General features: G+C 39.5%; 3 protein-coding genes across 13 annotated transcripts in view; 1 reads left to right on the plus strand and 2 right to left on the minus strand.

Moving 5' to 3' along the window:
• Nucleotides 1-57: 57 nt before the first annotated feature.
• On the plus strand, nt 58-7,957 carry primpol (primase and polymerase (DNA-directed)). Of its 3 annotated transcripts, none has more exons than XM_066718184.1 (13): nt 58-410; nt 1,536-1,756; nt 1,895-1,989; nt 2,144-2,282; nt 2,978-3,125; nt 3,628-3,924; nt 4,051-4,213; nt 4,863-4,957; nt 5,184-5,270; nt 5,373-5,481; nt 6,077-6,159; nt 6,264-6,310; nt 6,963-7,957. In XM_066718184.1, the coding sequence occupies exons 2-13, from the start codon at nt 1,574-1,576 to the stop codon at nt 7,260-7,262; spliced, it is 1,746 nt and encodes a 581-aa protein (XP_066574281.1). In that variant the 5' UTR covers nt 58-410; nt 1,536-1,573; the 3' UTR covers nt 7,263-7,957. The 3 variants fall into 3 exon arrangements, with proteins under 3 accessions (XP_066574281.1, XP_066574283.1, XP_066574282.1); XM_066718186.1 differs by having other exon boundaries at nt 6,264-6,345; nt 6,963-7,051; XM_066718185.1 differs by lacking the exon at nt 58-410 and adding an exon at nt 413-435.
• Nucleotides 7,850-16,072, minus strand: cenpu (centromere protein U). 2 transcript variants are annotated; one of them, XM_066718188.1, is made up of 15 exons: nt 15,794-16,072; nt 15,474-15,508; nt 15,328-15,382; nt 14,477-14,591; nt 13,832-14,153; nt 13,481-13,547; nt 13,145-13,351; nt 12,679-12,840; nt 12,382-12,445; nt 11,218-11,314; nt 10,753-10,828; nt 10,587-10,634; nt 9,854-9,915; nt 8,450-8,606; nt 7,850-8,306 (listed from the first exon to the last, which is right to left on the minus strand). In XM_066718188.1, exons 2-15 carry the CDS (start codon nt 15,476-15,478, stop codon nt 8,184-8,186), a joined length of 1,560 nt encoding a protein of 519 aa, XP_066574285.1. In that variant the 5' UTR covers nt 15,479-15,508; nt 15,794-16,072; the 3' UTR covers nt 7,850-8,183. The 2 variants fall into 2 exon arrangements, with proteins under 2 accessions (XP_066574285.1, XP_066574284.1); XM_066718187.1 differs by having other exon boundaries at nt 12,679-12,846.
• A 2,095-nt stretch (nt 16,073-18,167) lies between these two features.
• The window catches only part of acsl1a (acyl-CoA synthetase long chain family member 1a), a 37,280-nt gene continuing 30,274 nt past the window's right edge, over nt 18,168-25,173 (minus strand). For all 8 annotated transcript variants that reach the window (XM_066718191.1, XM_066718198.1, XM_066718197.1 and 5 more), the window contains 7 exons: nt 25,028-25,100; nt 22,142-22,230; nt 21,774-21,890; nt 21,058-21,201; nt 20,755-20,856; nt 20,483-20,554; nt 18,168-20,172 (listed from right to left, as the gene is read on the minus strand). In XM_066718191.1, the coding sequence (XP_066574288.1) occupies nt 20,032-20,172; nt 20,483-20,554; nt 20,755-20,856; nt 21,058-21,201; nt 21,774-21,890; nt 22,142-22,230; nt 25,028-25,100 (738 nt within the window). In that variant the 3' untranslated portion in view covers nt 18,168-20,031. The remainder of the gene's footprint in view (nt 20,173-20,482; nt 20,555-20,754; nt 20,857-21,057; nt 21,202-21,773; nt 21,891-22,141; nt 22,231-25,027; nt 25,101-25,173) is intronic.

The following is a 25,173-nucleotide window of genomic DNA, read 5'->3' on the forward strand; positions in this document are numbered from 1 at the left end:
GCCAGATGACGCAAACCGAAACACAGCAGCTGCAACTCCTGCGCCATGGCTGAGCTGGGCTGTGAGTGCATCTGCGCATCTGTGCATCTTTCAGCATGGGTTTGGCTTGCTATTAATGTATACATGTCATTGAATATATTGCTTATACCACACAAACGTCTTTTCCCAGCTGTAGTGTCATGATTAATACCTAGTCTCTGCTAAAAGGGTAGTGTTTCATGCTCTACAGGTGGATGTTTGAATTTTTTCCACTGGCGTAGACAATTTCCCACAGCAACTTCTCTCTTGTTCTGCTGCTGTGAGTGTGCAGTCTGCATTTAGTGGGTGGAGCAAAGTCTGGAGAGCGTAGTTTTGAGTGTGGGATAAACTACAGTTCCCATGATGCTTTGGGGTGGCGTTTCCCTTTCGCGGTAAGTTTGAGAAGTTCGATGTCCGGTATGTTTTATATGTATTTGTTAAATAATACTAAATACATGTTTAGACTTAAAATTAGGCTTACATTTGTATTAATACGACGTTCACACACTCGACAGGCTTACAAATACATGCAGTAAAATGTGCTGTAATTAGCAGTGATCTGAGCTAGCAGCAGCGTCTGTCACTGCCATCAGCACAGTCAAGTGTGCACAGGAAAAACATAATGATCTTCCTCTGTATGATTTGTCAACAGTTACTGCCAAATGTATTTGTTACATTTTGTCTTGGGAAAAAGTTTAAAGTTAAGATATAAACTTAAAGTTAGAAAATAAATAACGTTAAATAATCTGGGAATAATAATAATAATAATAAAACCATTTGAATGTTCATGCTATTCTCAAAATGGATGAGTAGTTTACAGTTACACAACAAACAACACATACATACCTTGTCAAAAAGAGCAAAAAGGACTAGTGACCTACATATAAAGCTGACATCAGTTTGTATAGGATAATTAACCAACATAGCTTTCATGAAATAATTGAAGGGGTGATCACTGGCCTCCACTGGCTTTCATGACAGTTAATATGATGAAATCAGCTCTTTGCTCAGTTGAGACTGCAACACTAGCGTTTGCATTTCTATACATTTCTCTTTTTTAAATGCATAACTGGCAGAAACAAGCATTGACCGCGCTTACACTCCATTAACTGTGAAAAAGTTTAAGTGTGTGGATCATTACGTTAACTTGTAGGCAAGATTTGGTACAGTTTTGTGGCCACTATTAATTCACTGGCACACGAATATAAATACATAAATACTAATTGGTGCTTCCGGTTAACTAATTAATTAATCAGTGCCCACAAGTGTATCTTGTATTATTTTTTCATCTATGGCCTAACCTGAACTTACCCCAAACTACAAACTAGCCCAGTGCAAGTGTAAATACAAATGAAAAAAACAATGGTATAGGGTAAACGTTTGTTATTCGCAGTTTTAATTGGGACTAGGCCTGTGTCACCTGGGGCTCCATAGTTTTTTCACTGTAACAACAAAATGTTCCCAGTGACGCACTCTGAAGGAATTCACATGTGATTGCCTCCCTCCTTCTTTTCTAGGCTAAGTCAATGGCTTTTGGAGCCCCTGTCGATGAAAGATGATTAGGACCAAGTGGGCAGAGAAAGTGAAGCGGGTCGAGCACTTGGCACAGTGGTACCAGCAGTGGCCCCTGTCCTCGCTATATAAACCCAGGCTTTCAATGCCATGGCAGCCCTCCTCAGTGTGGAGAGTCTTTCCGCGTCAAACTTTGGCTTTCAGTTTCACCAAAAGCTGTAAGGAGGTAAGCTGCTAAGGATGGGCTTGATATATATATATATACACAAATACACAAACACACACATACTTTTATACATGTATTTTCTAAATGTTATTCTGTGAATAGAAAAATAAATTTTCTGTGTTCCTCTCCCCCCAAAAGGATGTTCGTGTGTTTGCTCTCGAGATCGACCCGGCTGAAATGGGGCAGAGAATCTATCTCGTGACAACTTACACTGAGCTCTGGCACTACTACAGGTGGGTACGCTGCACAGTCTTCAAACAAAACGGATGAGACAGGGCACCGGATATACCGTACTATTTGTGATTTGATTGTTTTATTGCATTGTTAGTGCCAACCTATACACTGAGATGTGTTTTTATGCATTGCACTTTTTTTGAATTGAAACAGGACTTACAGACAGTCTTTAATGCACTGCTATGAAGTAATCCCTGAAGGTGCAGTGTGTAAACTGTACTTTGATTTAGAGTTTCACAAGCCATCTAATAAAGGACTGGATGGAAAACAGATGGTAGCCTCCTTAACTCAGGTATGGGAACACTGATTATATTTGTGCAGAAACAGCAGAGCTTAGAAAGGAAAGCAGCATATTGAGTCAAGAAATTGTCACAGTAAGGGTTTTAAACCAGTGGTTCCCAACCCTGGGTCACCCCATTAAAAAGGGGGTCACAAATTCATATGATTTATGCTTATTATGGTTTTTTTTTGTTTTTATAAATAGAAAATGTGTTTGTTTTTCTACAAGTAGTAGACAGTGACCTGTGCCAATAATAAATTGCCATTGGGGCAACAATTTGTAATTTGCACTTTACTTGCACTTTAAATATCTTATCTTGACTATGGCCAGGATTATAGTTTGTTGATTTTACTTTCTTCCCATGATGCATCATTAAATGCTGTACAAGAGAGCACATCATTGGTCAGTCTCCTACCAATTAGCGAGAAGCTTCTCTTCTCTTTGTGGCTAAGGAAATAATACCTTCACCCAAAAATCAGATACTTTGCACATTTTTCTGCAACTACCTGCATCAGATGCAAATATTTGTGATACTTAATATGGTTAGATTATAATTTGAGAGTCTGTTAAGTGATCTTAATTATATAAACCATAAATGTGCTTTGCTATACAGGCTGTGTATATTGAAATACATAACTGGCAGAACATAATATCGTTTTTTAATTGACTTTCTGCTAAACTGTCTTTATTTTTTTTATACTTTATAGTATGTGCGTCAGAAACTGCAAGAGGATTATGGGATTCAGTGCTCGGATAAGGATGTTCTGAATTTGGATTCCAGTACTGATGAAAAGTTCAGTCGACATCTAATATTCCTGCTTCCGAATGCAGCTTTTAAAGACAACGTGCAGGCTGGTATGTGTGTGATTGGACGGTGTGCTTTCACTTCACTATAGCACCTATGAATTCATACCAAAGACACGTGGGAAATTACCTTGGATTTTTTGTAACAAAATAGAGAGCCCAAATAATGTTACTCTGCATATAAATTGACACAATCCAACCTTCAACATAGGGAACGTATTAATAATAGTTGTATTATAAATGACTGTCGAAAAAAGCAAGTTCTGTCCTTACTTTACTTGTAGATCTCGTACAGTGCTTTGAATTAATCTATGGCAAGCTTTAGTTAACACTTCCACTAATTTTCTTCACTGAAACCATAACTAAATTCCCCTTCTTTGTTGTCCATGCAACCGGTCTCAGCTGATGTCAGTCTGCCACACACAATCATGGGAAGTACCAGTAATAACGTCTTGATTGCAGATTTAATATGCCCCCTTAGAAATGATCACACTCCATTGTGGTGGCACTGGATCAAATATGTTGATGTGAACAGCTTTGCTTTCAATTGAAGGTCATTTTATCAACAAGATCTTACAACCTGCACTTGAGGAACTGCAGAGGAGAAGAAACCATGAGTTGACAGATGGCGCCCCAAAGCAGAAGGATTGTCCTATAAATTCTACAAATGACCGGCCTCCTCTTTCACCTGTTGAAAATGTGCAGAAACCTGACGCAGATATACAGAAGAGCCCTCAACCAAAAAGAAAGAGAAATGGCGATCTTCAGGCCACGTCGTCCAATCAAGCTGACTTGGCATTCCTGTTTGTGAAAGATAAAAATGGGAGGGATCAGCTGTTCATTGATCTTGGTATGTCCCCAAAGCCATGGAACCCATTTTCTCTGACTGTACTACATTCTAGTCAGATGTGACTGAATTTCAGAGACTTCACTTTGAAAAGTTTGTAATTTATTATCAGTCTTCTTTACCCAACAGGAGTCTACACAAAGAACCGAAATTTCCGGCTGTACAAGTCCTCCAAAGCTGGGAAGAATGTGGCGTTCACCGTGGCAGAAGACAACAGATTTGTCCCCAAGGCTCACCAGCGTGTCTCAGAAGAACAACAAGTATTTCTGTCCTCAATCGTCAGCAACGTTAGGTAGTTTTTGAAACCCCTCGCGACTATTGTGGTGGTGGTGTTAGATCTGCCAGAGCAAGCTACATTAGTCTTCCCAAAAATGAGCTCTAATGTTGGCCCTGTAGAATGTAGGAAAGATGCAGATGGGTTACCATTTCAAAAATAGTGTTACAAAACAAGGAAGGAAATGTGTCAATCACACCACAGGTCTGTGACTGAGTGTAAGAAAGTACACCAGTCATTTCAGTTGTGGTGGGAAACAGACAAACAGGAAACAGACACCTTGGGACATACAGTGGAATAGCTGTTCGTATAACTCAAGACTAGCATAAGCAGGTGCTTTCAAACCACATGGGTGCTTACACAAGCAGTCTGTGTATGACTCGACACTTTTAAACTTCTGTGGATTTAGCCAAAGTCATGCTAATGTTGTTTGTTTATTTTGTGACTAAATGTTTTTATTGAGTGAAATCAGCACAACCAACAACTGAATTGTTGAAAACTGGTATATCATATTTCCACATCAGATACTTAGGCATTAAAACTAAATCATTATCCTGTCTCCCTTGCCATTAGATTAAATATGAAAACAGGTAAAACAGGAACTGCACGGTACAGCCCTCTGTTTCACACGCTTGTCGACGACACAGTGTTTGTTGTCGTCGTGTAGGTTCTCGGAGAATCTGAGGATCCTAACATGTGACACTGCAGAGGCGAAGAAAGCACAGAACCCCCCCTCATCTCTGCTTCCCGCCTGCAAATCAGGTCATTTCATCTGGCGATGTTTTACCTGGAAGTGGTTACATTCACATTTTGTAATGTGATAAGACATTTTATTTCCTTTTTATTCTTAATGTTATGGTTAATGTTTTTTAAATGAATGTAAAAGTGTTTAATTGCATTTTAATACAAAATAAAATAGCAGAGGGCAGTCGTGTCTGCAGCTTTGTGCTGTATGCCCGTGTAGCTGAACGCTGTCCTGTGTGTTCAGCATTGGTTACAGGAGCTCTGAACTCCCCGTACACAGAAGTGGATAACTTTGTCCTGTCTCTGGTGAAGAAAGACGGCATTCAAGGAAGTAAGGCACTGTTATTTCAAAATATTTGTATTATTTGACCCTGCTGTGGGTGTACACAGAATTCCACCTGAACTAGTATGTTTTGTTTGTTTTCTCCCCCAGGCATTAGGCAGTGGAACTATTTTTCTTCCGAAGAGCTTCTCGTCTATGACATTGTGAAGTTCCGCTGGTGTCACAATGTGGACAGGTTCCACAAAAGCAACAATATCATGTGAGTGGGACGTCTTTCCTTTAAATTAAAACATGCATTTTTCATTCCTGAGCGTAGACTATGATAGTTCAGTATATATGGGTATGTATAGGTTCCTGTTTTTAAGGATTGAGTGGCAGAAACAAGTCCACATCAACAGGAAGACTGCTGCTGCTAATGAAATACATTTTGGTTTAAAGTGTGAGGCATTTCTTTGTTGAAGTGAGAATCCTATACAGCACGCAAAGCTTTTGCATTTTGTTGTACAGTGTAACAGAGTCACTGAAACACAATCACAAAGGCCTGTCTTCATTGAGTTGAAGAATTACTCCTAATTACTTAATTGATTTGCATTATGCAAATTAAATAGGTTATTAACTTATTACTAACTGAAACTATCAAACTCTGTTCAAATGACACATTTGTTGAGGTTATATGGTCTAGTGGGGTAAACTATTGGACAAAATGAACCCATATTTAGTTATTTGCTGTGGGACGTCTGACTGCTTTACATACAGCGCTGTAGTAGTCAGTTTACTGCCATAACATAACTGAACACACTTGAAAAGAGGTCTACAGAGTGTCACTTTATTTAATCAATGTAATGTATTCTTAGGTTTGTGGTGGATCTTAAACAAGAGCTTTGGTATCAGAAGTGTCACGATCCTGTCTGCAGAGCTGAAAATTACAGATCTCCAAGTATGTGTTTTTCCCCCATCCGTAAAGTAACGCACATTTTCTGGCTTGTATCATTGTGGGAGTTCAGTTTTAAATATGCATTTATTTATTTTGTGTCCCTCCAGGTTTCCCGTTACCTCGTGAAGTGTGTCTTAGCTACCTCATGCAGGAGGTATGTTGTGGTCACTCCCTGTGAAGTATGCTGCGGTCAGTGTTGACTTCCTATGTCTCATAAGCACAGCGGTCAGTTCCCCACCCTTATGTCATTAACAGGAAAGCTATAGTTTCATTTGTGCATTGCTGGCAGTGAAACGGATACAGATCACAAGCAAGGCAACATTCAAATGCAGTGGTGTGCCCTGCAAATATAAATAGAGACTGGTTTAAAGATCAGATGAGGACCTCTCTGTGGTAATACGAGCAGATTTGCATACTGGCTGTGGTTAGTAAGCACACCCATATATAAAACTTCAAAATGGTGGAACCGCAGATGTAAGAATAATGAGACAGTTTTAAAGCTTAACGTAGTTGAATACAGTATACACAAGTGCAATGTAATCGAAACACTATGACATTAGAAGCAAACCACTTATCTTCTCATTACCAAGACAGAAATTAAAATCACACAACTAAACATCTTGCATGTTGAGCTTCCCATACAAATCTCAGTTCCCTCAGCGGCTAGCTTTTTAAAATAAGCCTAAAAGGTTAAAATAGATGCATTAAGAATTTGTATCTAATAATTAAAGATTGGGGATCTTTTAGATGCACACTATACAGTAAAACAACTTGAAGTGCTTACCCTGAGTTTCGGTTTCTTACAGGAGGAAGGGGACTTTGCGTACGCTATGGATGAGGCTGGGACGATTGAACCAAGCCAGGGGTTCCAGTCTCAGGACAGCGAGACCCAAGCAGCCCACGTACAGTGTCCTCCGTCTGGGGCTCGTTCTGAAGACGGGGTGGACTGGCCTGACGACCAGGCTTATATTGAGGCTCTGGAGGACGTGGAGCAGAGAGTCTCTCTGTACAGAACACACGCACGCCGTGACAGTACACAGGCGGAGGAAATCCCAGATGAACTTTTACTAACAACGCTGACTGAGTATGAGTCTTTGACAAAGTGAAACTGTATCTGGGGCTTTAACAGCTCAAGCGTTTGGTCCTATTATAGTTATGTAAATGCTTGGATACTGGATTCGTCTTTTAGCCACTGCTCAGTTTTTAATGTTCACATTGTTTATATTCCCTTATCTATTATCTAAGCGTATGTTAATGATTACCTTTTTTAACCCATTTCTCAGTATTGTCTTAAAGTAAGAAGTGTATCAAAAAGGAATTTGTACTCATGGGCACCTAGTTAGCCTTTGGAGTATGATTTGTGTTTGAAAAGGTAAAAGATGGGTATAACACTAAATATTCACATTTCGGATCAATCATAAATGTATATTTCCAGTGAACAAGCCTTAAAACCATTAGTTCCTGAAATATATATATATATATTTATATGCAAGGCTAAACTTAAACATGTTCAAATGTGCATCATAAGTTAATGTACTTGATGTATTCCAGTTTTCATAACGGGCTTGAATCTCACCTTAAAATTCATTCTGTGATCTTCTATTGCATTTTTCATTTTCAAAACATCTGTGCCTAAGATTGTCTTGCTGTAAATCAAAGACTATACTTGCACACAAAAATAATCACAAAGCTATTAGCAAAACCACAAATAATCATTATTTATTAATATATCTGTGTGGTGTACAGAAGTGCAATAAGTTTTAATAAAGTACATATTGTTTTTATTATGTTTTTAAAAGGATGAGGCCAACATTCTACCTTTTACAGTTATTCTACATCCTAATTTGTGAAGTTAATGCGAATAAATACATTAGTTCATTCTCAATAGCCCCCTCACCCTCCGTGGCTGCCTGGACACATACAGAAATGTGAGCAAGAAGATGTACAGGCTGCTAGGGAAATTATCTTAAGCCGTGGCAAACAATGAATAACCAGAGTCCAAGTTACTACCTGCGATATGCGAGAGTTTATTTCACGTTGGATTGGTTGAGCGCCTGCTGCAGATTGTTATTGATATTCTTCAGCTGCCCTTCAGCACCCAGTACAGTCCGGGATGCCAAGAGCAGAGACGGGAGGCTGGAAGCACCGTACTGTGGGAACAGAAGCATTTCAATATCAGTCCTCCTACACCAAACAAAGTGTTTCAATCATAAGAATAACCCTGCAGTGTTTTATTAGTACTTGGCTTAAGTTTTTTTCCTAGCTACTTGCAGTGCGTCTCCCACTTCCTCACCACTTCTCTCTCCTGGGGATGACTCGTCCTGTGCTGCAGGTATTTAGTCTGCAGGGCCTTCAGGTCTGTGAGCAACGCGGTGCCCTTGTGTAGGTGGGTCTCTCTCTCGGTCAGCTGATCCGATTCTTTCTGCAGTTTCCGCAGCTCTGCTTTCTTCCTGCAACAGTTTAAGTTTCCAGGTCAGTGGGGGAAAATCGGCTGAGAAACACTGGCACCAGCACAGCATTAAATCCCAAATCCGCACATGCTGCTGCGCTGTGGGTCAATTACTTCATTCCAATGAAATGCAATGTGGGAAAGCAGACATTTAGGTTTTAGCTGCTCTATGACAATACGATTCATGATTTTAGCATTACTTTTTTTTTTCTTGAATCCTAACAACATAAGAGGGCATATGGAGTAATTTAGAAACTGATAGTTCTCCTTTGAGGTACATTATATGGAAAGTTATGTATTTCACAAGAAGTAAATATGAGATGATAGATTCACTTTTCAATTTTAAGAAAAGTGTAGATCTCCAGCAAGACAGTACAGTTAAGCGTTTGAGCTTCTCAGAAGAGGTTAATTTGAAGCACAAAAAGGTGATGAGTTATTTATGATCTATCTTCAAGTGCTCTGGGAAAGGCTGACAAAGCCCAAAGATAAGCAAAGCCCAAACCAAAAGACTAATACAAGGTCAGCATTGAAACTGGAAAGGTCACCAGAGGAAATTAAGAATTTGTGCAGTTGACTGAATGTAGGCAACACGCCTTTACACAAAGAGTTGTGGAGGTATGGAACATATTTCTTAAACATGTAGTTGAAGCGGACTAGTTTCCATCAAGAAATGACTGGATAAAAAACAGGGTTGAATTAGCTACTAGAAGCCAAGTGAACAAGATGAGCTGAATGACCTCTCATCTATAACTTCTCCTAGGGCATTATGGGGAACAAAGGGACAAGACATACCACATATGGTGCTTGGAATATTGCTCATCTCATTCTACAAACATGCTTGACATGAATAATCCATGACTGGGATTCTGACTAATAATGGAATGACCGTCATCGCAGTGGGTTCAGAATTTATTTTAATGTGGTACAGCTGGATTACATTTGTCAGTTCATACTGGATTCACTTAACAATGCCTGCTTTGAACCTGTATGTTTTGTCATGAATTTTGATTAGTGTTTTTCAAACATAAACCAAAATGATTTAAAACGGCAACCAGCCATAAATAAGTCAAGCACCTTAATTGTCATTACTTATTTACCAGCATGCAAACCCAGACATTGTTAACCTGGCACAGCTTTATGCTGGTTTTACAGCTAGATATTGGTTAAAACATAAGTAAAAGGATGTCATTATTAATCAGTGTATATATATATTTAATTAGCCAGTGAGTGCTCTGCACATTTGCTTACCTTATTAATTCATTTTTTACCTCTAGAAGTCGTGTTCGTTTACGATTAATAGCAATGTTAACCTGGAAGAAAATTGAGAAATGCTTCATTAACAGTAAACACAAGCCCCTGAACATAAGACAATAGCCATATCTTTCCTGAAAGAATTCACCAATTGAAAAACAACAACTTTGTGGCAATTTCAGTTTTATTTTCAAAGGCATCAAATCATTTTATATTTTTCTAATGTGGCCCAGACAGTCTCATGTTGTTACAATTGTGGAAACACACCAGAGTAAAATGAGGTTTTTGCTTTATATGTATCTTTTTCTCCACTCTATAATACATTCATAAAATAGCTTGAATGCTGATGTGCCACTGGATCAAAATATATGTAGTATTGGAAAAGGACATTTCAAGAGGGGAGGAAAACCAGGAAAAAAGTTTTGTAAGATAGTTATTTTGAAAACAAGGTATATCAGAATAGAAAGCTACTACAGTTTATATTGTCCACCTTTGATTTAAATTGCACTCTCAGACAAGTCCCAGACAGCCATGGGATCACATGTATTTAAATGCAAATGACTGCACAGAAGGGTCTATACCAAAACAAAATGACCATTAAAAAAAAACAAATCTACTTTACAAATTTGACAGGATGCTCCTGCTGCACAGAATGGGTCTTGACAACTGATAATGCTTCAAAATGTTTGTAAAAAAAAAACCTTCCCACTGGATTATAAATTAACTTTACCTTGCGCTTTTCCCGTTCCATGTAATTGAGCTCCTTTGTCATAGTTATCTGAAGAATAGAGATGTTTAATACAGAATTAAGATATGTAACTATGCAACTAACACTGTGCCAAACCAGACTGAGTTCAATGCTGGAGAACGGATGTCAGTGATCGATATACACTCACCATTTCAGTCAGCTCTGCCTCAACCCTGCGGGAAAAGGATTCAGCTGCATGTTTGGCACTCGTGGGAATGGTCTCCCTACACAGAACGGGAGAGTTAGAGGAAACGAATACATTAAATTCATCTATTTGCCCGATATAATAGTGATTTAATTGTATCCAGTTGCATGTGCTAAGGATGTACTTCAATTCATCCAACTTCTGAAGTCTCCAGGTGTAGTTTTCTTTCATGTCAATTGAAACCTTACCCCTGCCTCACAAACACCCTGCATGGCCCTGCAGTTATGATTTTATACCAAACCCTACCTCTCACTGCTGATGCCAAACATTTAGCACAATTCGGTACCAACAAGTTTCCTTAAACAGTAACGTAGAGTTTAAATGACTGGATACTTAATAATAATTACCAGCAGGAAAACCTAAAGTGTGAATCAATCACGAGGAGAGAGGCATGATAAACCCACTTACGTATACTCCGAGACACACTCTCGGAACGCTTCCAGCACCACGTCCATCTCCGAGAGAGCTTTGGGATTTTTCTTCACTCTGGAGGGACTGGCAGTTTCTGGGGAAAAAACAAAAAAACAAAATATAAAACCTATAGAGTTTCCATTATCCATTATCTCTTGATCAGGACCTCAGGGATAGCTTTTTAATTTCTTTGTGTTCTTAACAAGCCGCTACAATACAGCAAGAACTGAGCTCCAGTGATTTTCTATACTCTCTTATTGATGCTGTCTTATCCTTGGTGCAAATTCCAGATTTTGATTTCAACAGCAGGGAGGGAGATAAGATCACCATTGCATAGCCATTTGATCCGTTTTAGATTTACAAGCAGAGTTCTCCTTTATAATCAAACTGATGAAACATTTTAAACAATACCATGCTAACTCAACCTGTAAGTCTGTGCAATACTTCTCAAAATCAGGTAGTAAGAACAAAGTATGCAACATCTGATAAGATAATAAATAGGATCTCGCACACAAAGGCAATTTCTCATTGTGAAATCTGGAACGAAAATATATTTTTTGGGGGGGCAGGACATGTGTGTCTGTCTGCATCTCTCCCGGGTTCATAAGAGGACAATTTCTGTTAGTCAAGCTGCTTTAAATTTGCAGATTTGAAGACAATATACAAAGAAAGATATGATTAGGCCATTTCAAAATAATAACTATCCTGTCCCATCCACTAAACATGAAAGTATAGAATAAGAACCAGTCCCATCAGAGCTTGAGCAAGTCCTATAATTATAAACCGGTTCCAACAAGGGAAGTGTGAGTAATGCATTTGTTCGAGCTCAGCTAGAAGGTATCACTGCTTTGGGGAAAGTTCAAAGGAGAGCAACCAGACTCATTACTGGACGAAAGAAACTATCGTACACAGACAGAGTAAAGGATTTTTCTTTTTTTTTTTTTAGCCTGGACCAGAGATTATAACATGGGGACTTGATTTGGGTATTTTTAAACCATGAGTGGTGCTGACAATATCAATCCAAAGAACTTCTTCAAGATCCATAATGTAAATACAAATGTAAACAGAGTTTGAAGGATTTCAGAACAGAAACCCAGAGACTGGAAATCCCCAGCCTTCCACGAATTTGTAAAATTTCTCATGACACCATCTTCAAAATACCTGTGGGTGTGACTGAAGACTTCCTTCTCTGGGGTTTTGCCCTCTTCTTATGAGGCTTGGTCTCCTGCAGAAAGGGGCAGAGCGTCACGATTCATCACAGAAGCAGGAACAGAAGGAAGGATTCAATACATTAAGTTTCATTAAGTGTACAGAACTGAGAATTAAACCACTGATTAGGACTTGAACCTCTGACACAGTCAATGACTCTCAGCCAGACTTGATGAATTTCAAAGCAGAGAGATTAATTAAAATCCACAGAGGTGTGGGAGTTACTGAGTTGGGACGGTATCTTCATACCAAGTTATGGTCATCTTGAGTGTTGGGCTCTGAAGGCAGCCGGCTTCTCTGTCTCTCTCTCTGCGTGGAAGGCTTGGTGCTCACGCGTCTCTTAGCAGGAGACGCTTCACTCTGCTGTCCACTGCCACTTCCCCAGCGGCTGCCCTCCGCAGTCTGGCTGTCCTGGGACTCGGATCAAGCACAAAACGTAGCACTTAGGATTTTACCAGGCCTGGGAGTCTAAAGCCATCTGTTAACAGCCGATAAGTGGAATTAAATGTATGGTTCCACATATTAAAATGCAAATAAGGCTAGCATAGTGTCAAAGTCCTTGCGTTATTTTATTTTCTCCGTTTTCTGGTTCATTTGTAAATTTATCTTTAACCCGGAGGAGAGGAAAGCACAGAAAACACAATAATCATCGACCAAAGTGCTTAATAATAATGTCAATGTCATTCCGCAGTACGACAGAGACCATGAGAAATACCTCCGGGCTGTCTGACGCAGAGGAGTCCTCGACTGGAGAAGGCGCTCGTCCCCTTTTGCGCAGTGCCAGTGTTGTGGATTTCTTCCCAGCAGCCTTTGTGCCTGGAGTGAGCAGTGGCCCTTTGCCCTTCGCAGGCCCGGACTGCCGGCTGTGGCCTGGCCGTCTCTGGGACGCTATCGGTGCAGCAGCATCTCGCCTCTCTGTAGCCTGTAAAGAAGAGACAATTTCATCACAAGCAGCAAAGGCAGCCAGGGCCATAATATGCAAGAACACCACTGCAGGGATATCCCGGGTTTGACGAGTTTGATGCAGCCAATAGGGAGTGAGGATAATTACTTTGTGCACATTTTCCAAATCAGTCGCTTCGTCTCTTTCAGACTCCTCAGAAACATCACGCAGTGGCCTGAGAATGATACGAAAACAATAATCACAAGCAAAATCAATCTATGTTTGAGGCTAATAACACTTAAATCCCAATCTTACCAATACTGTAGAGATCATAACTAAAATAAGTAACAAAAAAATAGACTTGGTTTTATCATGATGAACTATACACAAACTTTGTCAGACTTTTTCTCTTTTGGATAACAATCTCTGACTAAATGTCCCACTCTTCCCTCCCATGAATCACGGTTTCATTCCACACAGGTGAGATCCTGCCCGGCGGTCCACAGATGGCAATTTTACCGGGTTCGCTTTGGATTTCTTGGGGTCTTCGATTGTGTGGTCTCCCGACGTGTCGCCACATTTCTCTTTACTGGAGCTGCTTCTCTTTTACTTTCCGGCTCCTTCGAAACTTTCTCACTTTTCTTCGAGGACCTCGGTGCCAATACTTTGGCTCTCCTCGGTGTCGTAAGAGGATTCGCTTGGCTCTTCCTTTGCGTCTTCGGCCCCGGTGCCTGCCCTTTCCTCTGTGTCACTGCCACCTTATTGGGCACCCGCTGTCCCTTCGCTTCTTCCTTCTGCGTATTTAACTCCTCCTCGAGCGCAGTGCTGTGGAGCGGGACATCTAGAGAATATGGGCACACAAGACAACTATTACGTGTACAGCTAAATGTTTTTGTACATACCTAATACCTAGATCATATATATTAAAGAAGTAAAGAAGTAAAGGACAGTGGCATGGATTACTACCTCTACTTCCCCAAATAAAGCAGAGGGAAATCAAAGGTTTATCCTCACAAATGCATTTTGTGTGTGAAAATCCTTAAAGAATATTGTTCATCATTGTTCATCTGAGTTCTGTGCAAAGCATAGAGACAGGCCACACTTCAGAAAGTCAGTCTTGTTCTGTAGTTCCTGCAACCAAAGCCATTTAATGAGAGCACATACCGTAGCTTTCAATTTCATCCAGAAAACTGCTTTTCGGGATTGCCGATACATTTGGGGATGAGGGGGACACATACTTCTGTGTGGGGACCAAGTCCTGATCCATGCTTTGCTCACTCTGCAAAACAAGCATTGTGAAGATACATTAGTAATCAGCAAGGCTTATAAATCATAATATTGAATATACAACATATTTACATACATACATACATTTAGTTTTTGAAGATATAGTTGTTGCTTTATTATTTTGTTTTTTTAAGTATTTTGAGAACTCATACTTTGACTGATAGGAAAGAGAAAATGATTATGCTATAAAATACAACTAATGGCCTTTTCAGCCTGGTGGAAATTAAAGTATAAGAAATTAGCAATACAGTGTACATTGGTTTCCTTGCTACAGCACTAGAAGCTACAGTCTCACACAACAGGTTGCAGATTTATTGTATAGGTCAGTGGTTCTCAACCACTTATTTGAACCCTTTCAAATTAAGTAATTTGATTACATGGTTATTTACATTGTGTAACTGAAAAAATGTTGGTCCCTTAATAATATCCTTATTCAATTTTACACTTAACTTACAATCCCTACTGTTACAAATAATGAAAAGGCTCTGATTATTAGTTCAATTAAGGGTTCAATTAAGTAATTGAGAGCTCGGTCACACTGTAGGTGAACCACTGATGTATGTTAACATGGTTAGTTAACTGGTGCAATGAATACAGCGCTTATACTAACCACCACCACCAACTTAGTCAAAAATACATTTGTTTATAAAACTGCAAAGCGATGACAAAATGTCGGGCATTTCCATGACCTTTTATTAGACCACTAAATAAATAACAAAACTCCTTACCCTCATCTCATTTTGAAGGCCTTTTAGTATGCGGCCCATTTTGTTTTTCTTGACACTGGTTAGAAAAATAATACAAATACATGAATAAAAAGGCTCAGTTTCGAGTATTTGAAGATGGTTAATAATTAAAATATTTAATTACACACCTCATTGTGGCTCCAGACAGGCCGTTGATTATGACCTAGTCGAAGAAATAGTTGGAAAACGTCACTAACTTTAAACACTGAGAACATTTCCCCTTACTGATATAGTGGGAAGATGTACTTTAAATATCGTGTGTATATGTTTGTACACTGTTGTTGTTTCCAGTTTCTGTTGGGTCTATAAAGCATGAGTTTGTATTCACTCCATTCTGAGCAGCACCAATGAACACATCACGACAGAAGACATGTCAAATTACTAAAATACTTCTCTTTAACGTTGATACTTTATTATTATGATTAGCACAATCTGATGCGTTACTCACCGCCAGTTGTGTATTTACTGCAGTTTATCACTCCAGTCTCTCTCAGGCTGCTGTTCATATTTTTCTCCCGCGAACAATTCCAAACCCTCCGGGTCGACTCACTCTTCGGCGCTCAAAACGTGGGGGTGGACGCCGCACAAATGCAGTTTAAGTTGACCATATCTACCACAACACAATACTGTAAAACACGCAGTCATTACTGAAAAGAGATGTATAACACATACGGTTTCTCAATAGTCCTCCTTGTCCAGAAGCAAATGAGAAATTGTGCTGTTTCGAACTGCCTCCTCCCCATTAAAAGCAATAGATTCTTCCATTTCGAGAGCGAGGGTTTTACAAAGGCGTTTTAAAAAGCTACACCGCCGCCTTGTGGAGTGGAGCAGCAAAGGACACAAACTACTAATCAGCAATGGCAGATCAGCGATTAAAAGAATAGATGTTTGTTTCTACGGTGTTGAAAAGATAAGTGACTCTAATTACATTGATTTCGGTCTTGCATGCCAAATTTGATGGTATCATTTTTTGTTACACTGACAAATACATACATTTCTTATTCAATTTTTGGTTTCATAAGGAACACACACACACACACACTCAGACACATGTATTTATAATTGTTTATCCATTATCTGTCTGTTGTTCCAAGACAAGTGGTGGGAAAATATGCTCAGATATATAGGTTTTAAATTCAGCATGGCATGGTATTCAACAGGGATTTGTATCCATACAAAGTTTTATACAGCTAAACAAGATTTCAGGATCCTCTCATCAAGCTGCTTGACTGACAGCTGACAGAACATTTGCAGGAGGGATAAAAATGCTCTTAAGACATTCATTTATACTTAGTTTTACTGCTCATAACTGATGGAGGAAGGGAAACTATTGAAGAGGAACTGAATAAGGTAAATCTCGAACAGAGAATACAATCAAATGTGAATAAGATATTCAAGGGAAGGCCAGTCAATCCCAAACAGACTAGTTCAACTTCCCCAGCCTCACAATATAAATGGCCTCATAGGTCTCAGTCGTGGGAGGCGCAGTGGTTAGCGCTGCTACGTCTCGGTTTCTGGGACCCGGGCTCAGCTGCATCTTTGGGGAACCTGTGTGGAGTTTGCATGTTCTCGCAGTGGTCACGTGGGTTTTTCACTGGGTGCTTCAGTTTCCTGCCACATCCTGAAGACATGTTGCTTAGGCTGATTGGCTTCTATAAATTGGCAAATCTAAATAGGTAATGTTTAATTATATTAATGACATTACATAATCAGGTCCTTCAGTGTTGTGCTCGTGGGTGTAGTGTGTTCATAAGAGACTGTGGTGCACTCCAAGCTTTGGGTGGGTTGTTTTTAATAGCAGCAAGAGATGCTTCAAGCAGTGTGATTAAAATGTCATTACAAAACCAGGTACAGTTAGGTCCATAAATATTTGGATAGTGGCACAATTGTAATCATTTTGTCTGTGTACGCCATCACAATAGATTTGAAAGGAAACAATCAATATGTGCTTTAAGTGTAGACTTCCATCTTTAATTTGAGGGTAGTTACATCCAAATTGGGTGAACGATGTAGGAATTACACCCATTTATATATGTGGTCCCCCCAATTTTAGGGCTCAAAATTATTAAATTGTGAGTTTCAATACTTGGTTGCAAATCCTTTGCAGTCACTGACTGCCTGAAGTCTGAACCCATAGACATCACCAGATGCTGGGTTTCTTGCCTGGTGATGCTCTACCAGGCCTGCACTGCAGCCGTCTTTAGTTCCTGCTTGTTCTTGGGCCGTTTTGCCTTCAGTTTTGCCTTAGAAATCAAAACAAAATAATCACTTAAAGCACATCTTGATTGTTTCCTTTCAAATCCATTGTGGTGGTGTACAGAGCCAAAATGATGACAATTGTGTCACTGTCCAAATATTTATGGTTATTTAACTGTAAAACAAAACTGCACTACACACAGGCACTAAAGGACATTAAGAGAAATCTGATACTTTATTGTAATGTTTTTATACCATGTATTCAAATGTAATCGTGTATTTGGGCAGCACTAGACTTGGGTTTCCACTCTATATTACACTGCGCAGTATGGAAAACCCCCCAGGACAAAAATGGTAGGGACTTGGCAAGGCAAAATTTCAACAGACAATTGAATTCAATGCACGACCTTCTGCAAGACAAACTTGTAGAGCTACACATCTGTTCTTGCTTTTTCACAATGAACCCCCTTGGATCAAAGCATAGAACAATGACCGCCAGGTGCTACGGCATCCAGAAGCGATCCTGACCCCTATAGTGAGAGCGGACACGCATTAGATATTCACCTCCTTTATACTGAAATTCCCAAGAGATTGAATTCAACACAAACAAAAAGATGACAAAGTAATACACACAAAATAATGTTTATTTGGTATTGTTTTTTCTTTTTGTAGGTTTGTTTTGGAAATATATGCATCTGTTATCTTTACAAAACATGTACAAAGCCAAGACATTAAAGCAAGCATTCTGAATGAACAAAGGTATAAATTACGGTTTGGCTTCCATCACAATGGTTTAGTGTTGCATCTTCATTTGCACCATTCAACAAACGAGTACATATCAGTCCTGTACAATTACAAAACCACAGTCGTTAGTGCATTGACCCAACACTGCACACATTTACTCCAAGTGCAAGTTGCATTGTGCTTCATTATATATATACACATTATATATATATATATATATATAACAAAATTCCCTAATTTCACATGAATGTATAAAGGACAATTCCCATCAATTCATATTATCTTATTACAACAATGCTTGAAGTTGGAAATTACTCCCTGTGACAGTTGGGCAAGAACATTTTTATAAATGACTTTGGAATACATTAAAAATCAGAGTCCACAATTGTCCCTGATCTGGATCATACAGCCTTACGGTGTCCCCTCCTCACCCCCATGCAGTTGCTTAACTTTACATCAGCTCCTGGACCAACGTAACGAGGATACATTGCTCCGATTGGTTCATTTTATAATTGATATGACCTTACAAACAGATAAGGTAGTGCAATAAGTACCTTAACAGAGTGTACCCAAAATGAAAGGCGGCTGCTTTTACCAAGAATGTCACACACATAGTACTTGAGGTCTTTGAGTGTCCTGAAGAGTAGGGACAGTCCAGACCCTAATCTAGCAAGAGACGCCTTACAGCGAGAACAAACGTATCGAAATCCAGCGTGATGCAGATTTACAGTACGACTGCGAAGAGACACGAAACAAAGCAAGTAGAAGTGCGATCGCAAACAGCAGGACGAAATCTTGACAGTTTCCTTGCCAACAGAGCCGTATGTATATGCGTATGTACAGTAAGGCTAGATTAGGGGTACACAGGTCACCACAAGCTATATAATGCAGCTGCTTATTTTGTTTCGCACAGAATGCCAAGGGTTTGAGGAAAAATGAACCCTCTGGTCTTCGATAAACACCATAAGAGTGGCCATGTCTGGCTGATTTGGTTCTAAAACATTACAAACACTTTACTGTACTGTACGAAAGCCCTTTTTATGCCAACAGTGGTGTAGGTGTAACACACACACACACCCCCAAACAAACAGGGAATGCATTTCCGATACTTTGACTTGAGTTTTTCCTCTTCCACTTAAAATACAGCTACACTGCAGTTATAATTTAGTCAAAGATGTAATTAAATATTCTTAATTCATTAAAATCACATTTAAATATATACCTATATACACTGCATTTTATAAACTGAATGACTTAAAAATGGATTTAGAAGCTGAATCTCATTCCCCACCCAACACCCCTTCCCAGAAACCAATCTATATACGCTGACATGACATCAAGTGTTGTGCTTTAAATACAGAATGCAGTGGCTTTGAGACATTTCTTAAAAGAACATGAGCTTTCGACAGAGTGGCACATCACTGTGGGCTGACTTAACAGGAAACGGCCTTTTTAAAATTGTACAACTGGCGAGATAAGGCAACATTTTGACAAACTAGAAAATTATCTGGAAGTTGAAATAAGGCAGCTTTTTTCCTCCTCTTCTCTCCTTCGGTTCCTATTCTCATAGACGTGAAATCCCCGGGCCGAACATTGCAAAAAATGTCCAGTAAAAAGCAGAAAAGGCTTGGTTTATGTTTGATTTTTCCAGTCACTCTGAGGATCTGTATGAAGGCTTTTGTTTTATTTGTTTCTTTCCTCAATTCCTGCAGATTTCCCTTTTTTCCCCCCCCACCCAATCTCTGGTTACATTTTGATCTTGGAGTACAACTCATCGATCTGTTCCCTGAAATAGTTTCTCAGATCAGCTCTCTTAGCCTTCAGTGTGGGAGTGAGAAGGCCGTTTTGCACAGAAAACATCTCTGGATAAAGAGCGATGTCCTTCACCTGCACAAAACAAACGACAGGAAGATTTTTTTATTAAAGTAAAATACAAGAAAACACTTCTGAAGAACTGAAATTTAAAAGCAGAAATTAGGTAAAAAATTAAGTGAAATAAAGTGTTTCCACACTATAAACAAAACATTTAATCCAAACAGCCCTACACACAAGTGAAGGTTTCCAAATGTACAGCAGTTCCCACAATTTTATTAAATTCAATGTGCTGTCAATTGTGATTTTGCAAAGCTGACAATACACAGACAAACAGATGCACAACACTGTGCTGTTTGTGTGACCACACATCTACCATGTTTACCTGCTCAAAAGACTTCAGACCAGCCTCCTTGCCCAGTTTCAGAAGGTCTTCCAATATCATCTTCTTCACTTCCTGCAAGATAATTTCTACCAGTTTAGACTGATGTATGCTGGTAAATAATCTTCGTTTCAGAATTAGGTCGTACTACAAAAGACATTCACCTCACGTATGCCTTTAGACAAATCCTTGCAAATGCAATTAGAGCAGATTTTACCAACATCTACGAAATCACAAGGTCTTAATAGAAAATGGAAATAAACCAAAACACCCACCTTGCTTTTGCACAGCTCTGCGTAGAAGCCCTCCACACCCCTCTTCTTCGCCCAGCCCGGCAAGAAATCAGGATCCGGCACTATTATTGCCACCAGACAGGCCTACAAAAGACACGCAGCCTGTTTACCATGAAACAAGATGCCTAAGTTGCAGACAAAATGGATTCAGTGTGGGATATTCCGGATCCTCCACACTACATTAGTCCCATTGTCGAGGACTTACTACCTTAATCACACTGGTAATCGAAACCGCGTCTGTGCTTGAGCTGCGGTCAGCGAGTACAGCAGGAATCCTCTCCTCACCTGCAAACTGTCTCCATGGACAAACACCTGAGCGACTGGGTCACTGCGCGTGTAAATATTCTCAATCTTCTCCGGTGCAATGTATTCTCCCTGAGCCAGTTTAAATATGTGCTTCTTCCGGTCGATGATCTTCAGAGTGCCATTCTGCAGACAGACGCAAGCAAAAGGGGAAATTAATAAGCTTGCACCTTTCAAGAAGTCTTCATTGTTTCAGACAGACAGGATTGTTCATTATGTAACGCTTGCAGTTTCAATTAAAATGTTCCTCTGAAGTCGTTCATTTGAATCTTTTCACACATCTGACAGCCTGACAATTTACAACCCATTTTCCAGAACGAACTGTACCACAGTGATGAGAGAAAACTCAAATTACACACATACTGTCAGGAAAGGCCAGATTAAGTAATCGTTTCCATTTTCTATTAAAGTCAGAACAGAAACTCTTGAAGGCCTGGACCCCATCAGAAGTTTGACCTCCCCATGGATTGCAGATTACAAATCTGTACCCAATCGAGCTTCAATTTCTTGTCAGAAGCCAATTACCACTACGTATAAATAAAAAGTGAATGTCGATTTCTCCCCCTTTTCACTCAATGTGGTCTAGGATCAGCTGTAATGGGCCCACAGTATTTTTTAATTATCCAAAATACTATGAACCAGGTGGCACTTATACACAAGATAGTTACAAAATGAATAAAAGGCCGATTGGTGCTTACGGGTAACCACTTGCCGATGTCCCCAGTGTGAACCCAGCCATCTTTGTCCAGGGCCTCGGCAGTCTTCTCTGGGTCCTTCAAGTACCCTCTGAACACGTTGGGTCCCTTCACACAGACCTGGCCAGACCAGAGAAGCCCACACACAGCAACAGAGAACGTCAGGAGGAAATTCATTTGAGCAGGAATGCAAAGTCTGAATCAAAATGCCTCTCCCCCCCCCCCCCCTTCAATGTTATTCATTCTTTTACATTTGAAATGGCCATTTATTATTTATTAAGAACTTGAAATAATATGCAAGGCTGATATAAGAAGTGCAAGCTACAGCAAGTAAAATATAAAATATACTTTTTTCAGATTTCAGCACTCACCTCACCCTCTCCATTGGCGGCAAAATAATTCATATCTGCCACATCTACAAGCTTTATAATATTGCAGGGCAGGGGTGGTCCAACGTGACCTGCAAAAGGAGGAACACGAACCTTTATTGCAAGAAGTCTGGGAAAGAGGTATACGTTTAGCATTTCATTTTTTTATTCTCCCGTTTTGGAACCTACAGCGGTTGCATCGACTCGGCTCACAGCTACTGCTTTTGTATGAACACAGCAGAGACGGACAGCCCACACTGCACAATTCAAGCTGAAACATCTAGAGACCATATACAGCACAGAAGGGTTGAAAGCTCACTATAAACCTATAGATATAATATGAAATACCCTTGCTTACTCGCCAGTGCACATTCACATTGATATCAGTGTAATGGAGGGTAGTTTGAAACGGTTATGGGGAAAAGGATTGAATCATGTGGAGATCCTGAGGGGTAAATAAAGTGATTTTTTTAATAGTATGTTGATAGATTCACACCAGTCCTTTAAGGGGCTGTACTGCATTGCTCACTACTCTTACTGAAGATCTTGTTTGTGGAATACGATTACATAAAGCTGCCGAGAACCTTCGCCTCTCGCCTATTGTCTAGAAACGAACACCCACGACCCACAAGGAAGCAAATCTTGCAATACAGCATTGCAGCAGCCTGCAGTTTCCTCTTTCCAAAAAGAAAGTGGAACAGCTCAGAAGGGGGTGGGAGTTTCCTGATGAATGTAGTTCTTATAAATATGATTATCCCTTCCTTTAACCTTGCAAAAGACCTTAATGAGATCCAATTCCCCGCAGATCGACACTGCCAAGACGTCAGCCCTGCTCTGAGAACAGCTGGTCCAGACTATTTTTCTTTGCTTTATTGGCAACCACAAGTTTCCTGCTTAAGATGCCGAGTAATAGTATGACAATTCATGCTTTGTTGTCAATTGGCAGCGTTTGCCTTGCAATTCTTGAGCAGAACTGTATGCTATACATATCAAAATGGGGCACATAAGTAAAGTTATGGAGCAGTTATGCAATTCTAAGCTTTTACAGTTTCTTAAAAGGAAACATTTACCTGTTCAGAATTTAACAACTTCGACTTAATTATACAGGCCCGACTTACGACCCCCTGCATTTACAATGATTTTTAAATGTGAGAATGTGCCCCTAATATCTCCCATTTTCTGCAGCTTGCATCTGCAACAGTGTATGACCCAGACTCAAAACATCCCAAAACAGCAAACACTGACTCATATCCATGCTAAATGTTCCATGCCATATTCCTGAAACTTCAACCTCATGATACATTTACGGAACATTTTAGAAAAAAAAAAAAAAAAAAAAAAAAAAAAAGCAGCTCCCAGTATTACAAAATGAAAGAAGAAACATTTTGCTTTGGTAGACTCCTACATAAGTGCCCTGAAAGATTCATATGCCAGGTCTTGTTTTTTCTCATTAGAAAAAAAAAAAGTTACGGTTTAGTGGGATGGTAAAGTTTTATCAATAAAACTCAGTGTCTTAGAACTCCAATAAACTTTCAAAATAGATATTCAGGGATTTGCATATTACTCTTTTTTTTCATTAAACGATTGATCAACCTGCAGACAGACATCCGTTGGGGCTGGTTTTGTCACTCGTATTTCCCCTACGAACTCATTCTCCTTCAGTACGAAAACTAAACCAAGCACTTAGGTAAACCGGATAAACTGCCAGACTCAAGCAAACAGGATTTTCAGGATGAAAAGCAGTCCTCAGCTTACAGAACATGGCACCAGAATCAGTACAAAGATCTATTTTCCAAAACTGAATGGAATCATGCAGTATAACCATAATTACACACAGCCCATGGCAGTGAGGAACAATACACAAAAGGAACTTTATTATAATCAATGAAACAGAAGGAGGAGAAGGGGGCGGAGGTGGCTATGCATCAGAAATACCTCCTGTAAGATAGCACTTTACGTTTGATCATGCTTCTTGCCTTACAGCTTGATTTCCCCTTTACTCCCTTTCCTGTAGTCCTCGACTGTGACCTAACATCTTGTCTGCACTCAGCTTATACTTTCCAGGATGTACCTCACTTATTGTATTCACTTGTGTAAGTTTGTGTAAACTTGTGGAATTTGTACAATGTATTATGCTTTGAATTGCTTTGTATTATGTAAATCTGAATTTGTAAAGTTTGATGCCTTGTACTGAACTGTATTTTTATGCACTTTGTATTGCGCTTGTATTTTGTAAGTCACCCTGGCTAAGGGTGTCTGCCAAGAAATAAATAATACCTGATCTATAATTATGGGTATAAACGGTCTCATCCTGCAAATCAAGTCTGAAGCCATGCGGGACAAGTTTTTGAATATTTATGAATCACCCAAAACAGGGCTTAAGAATGCAAACCAAAAGGCATGACTCACTTCATGGGTTCTGCAGAAAGGGTAACGAATTACAGGAAGACAGCAGTGCCAGTTCATAAAGTCATCAAAACTGAAATGAAAGGCTTTAAACTCTAAGGCTGTGCTTCATTCCTCCCTGCACAAGGTGGCCATGTAATCTGCTTAATTAAATCACTGATTAATACTCTCAGGACTAGTTTAATTATCTCAATTAGTATTTTTATTAAGGTGCATTGACATAATTATTTAAAAGGGACAAGCATCCCTTTATTACTAATACGTCTTTCAATATTTCTTACAGTGTATATAAATAATTTAATTACTGGTAGGATTACATTTGTACCAGGTGTATACTGTTGCGTGAGTGAGCTCAATTAAATTCATTTAGATTGAGTGCAATCCTCCTAACCTGGAAACAATAAAAGTTGTTTGTTGATCTCTGATTATACTTAAAGAAATTAACTGGAAAATCTATTCTATACGTAGATGTGTGGGACGTACCTGCAGTCCAGTCTCCGGGCATCGACATGGTGCAGCCTGCTGTGCATTCAGTCTGTCCATAGCCTTCATAAAACTGTCCAGGAGGCAGAGAAGAGAAGGCACTTGACACTTTTTTTTTTTTTTTTTTTTTCTCCTCACGGCACGTC

Source organism: Amia ocellicauda, chromosome 12 (genome assembly GCF_036373705.1).
Source record: "Amia ocellicauda isolate fAmiCal2 chromosome 12, fAmiCal2.hap1, whole genome shotgun sequence".
Classification (NCBI taxonomy): domain Eukaryota; kingdom Metazoa; phylum Chordata; class Actinopteri; order Amiiformes; family Amiidae; genus Amia; species Amia ocellicauda.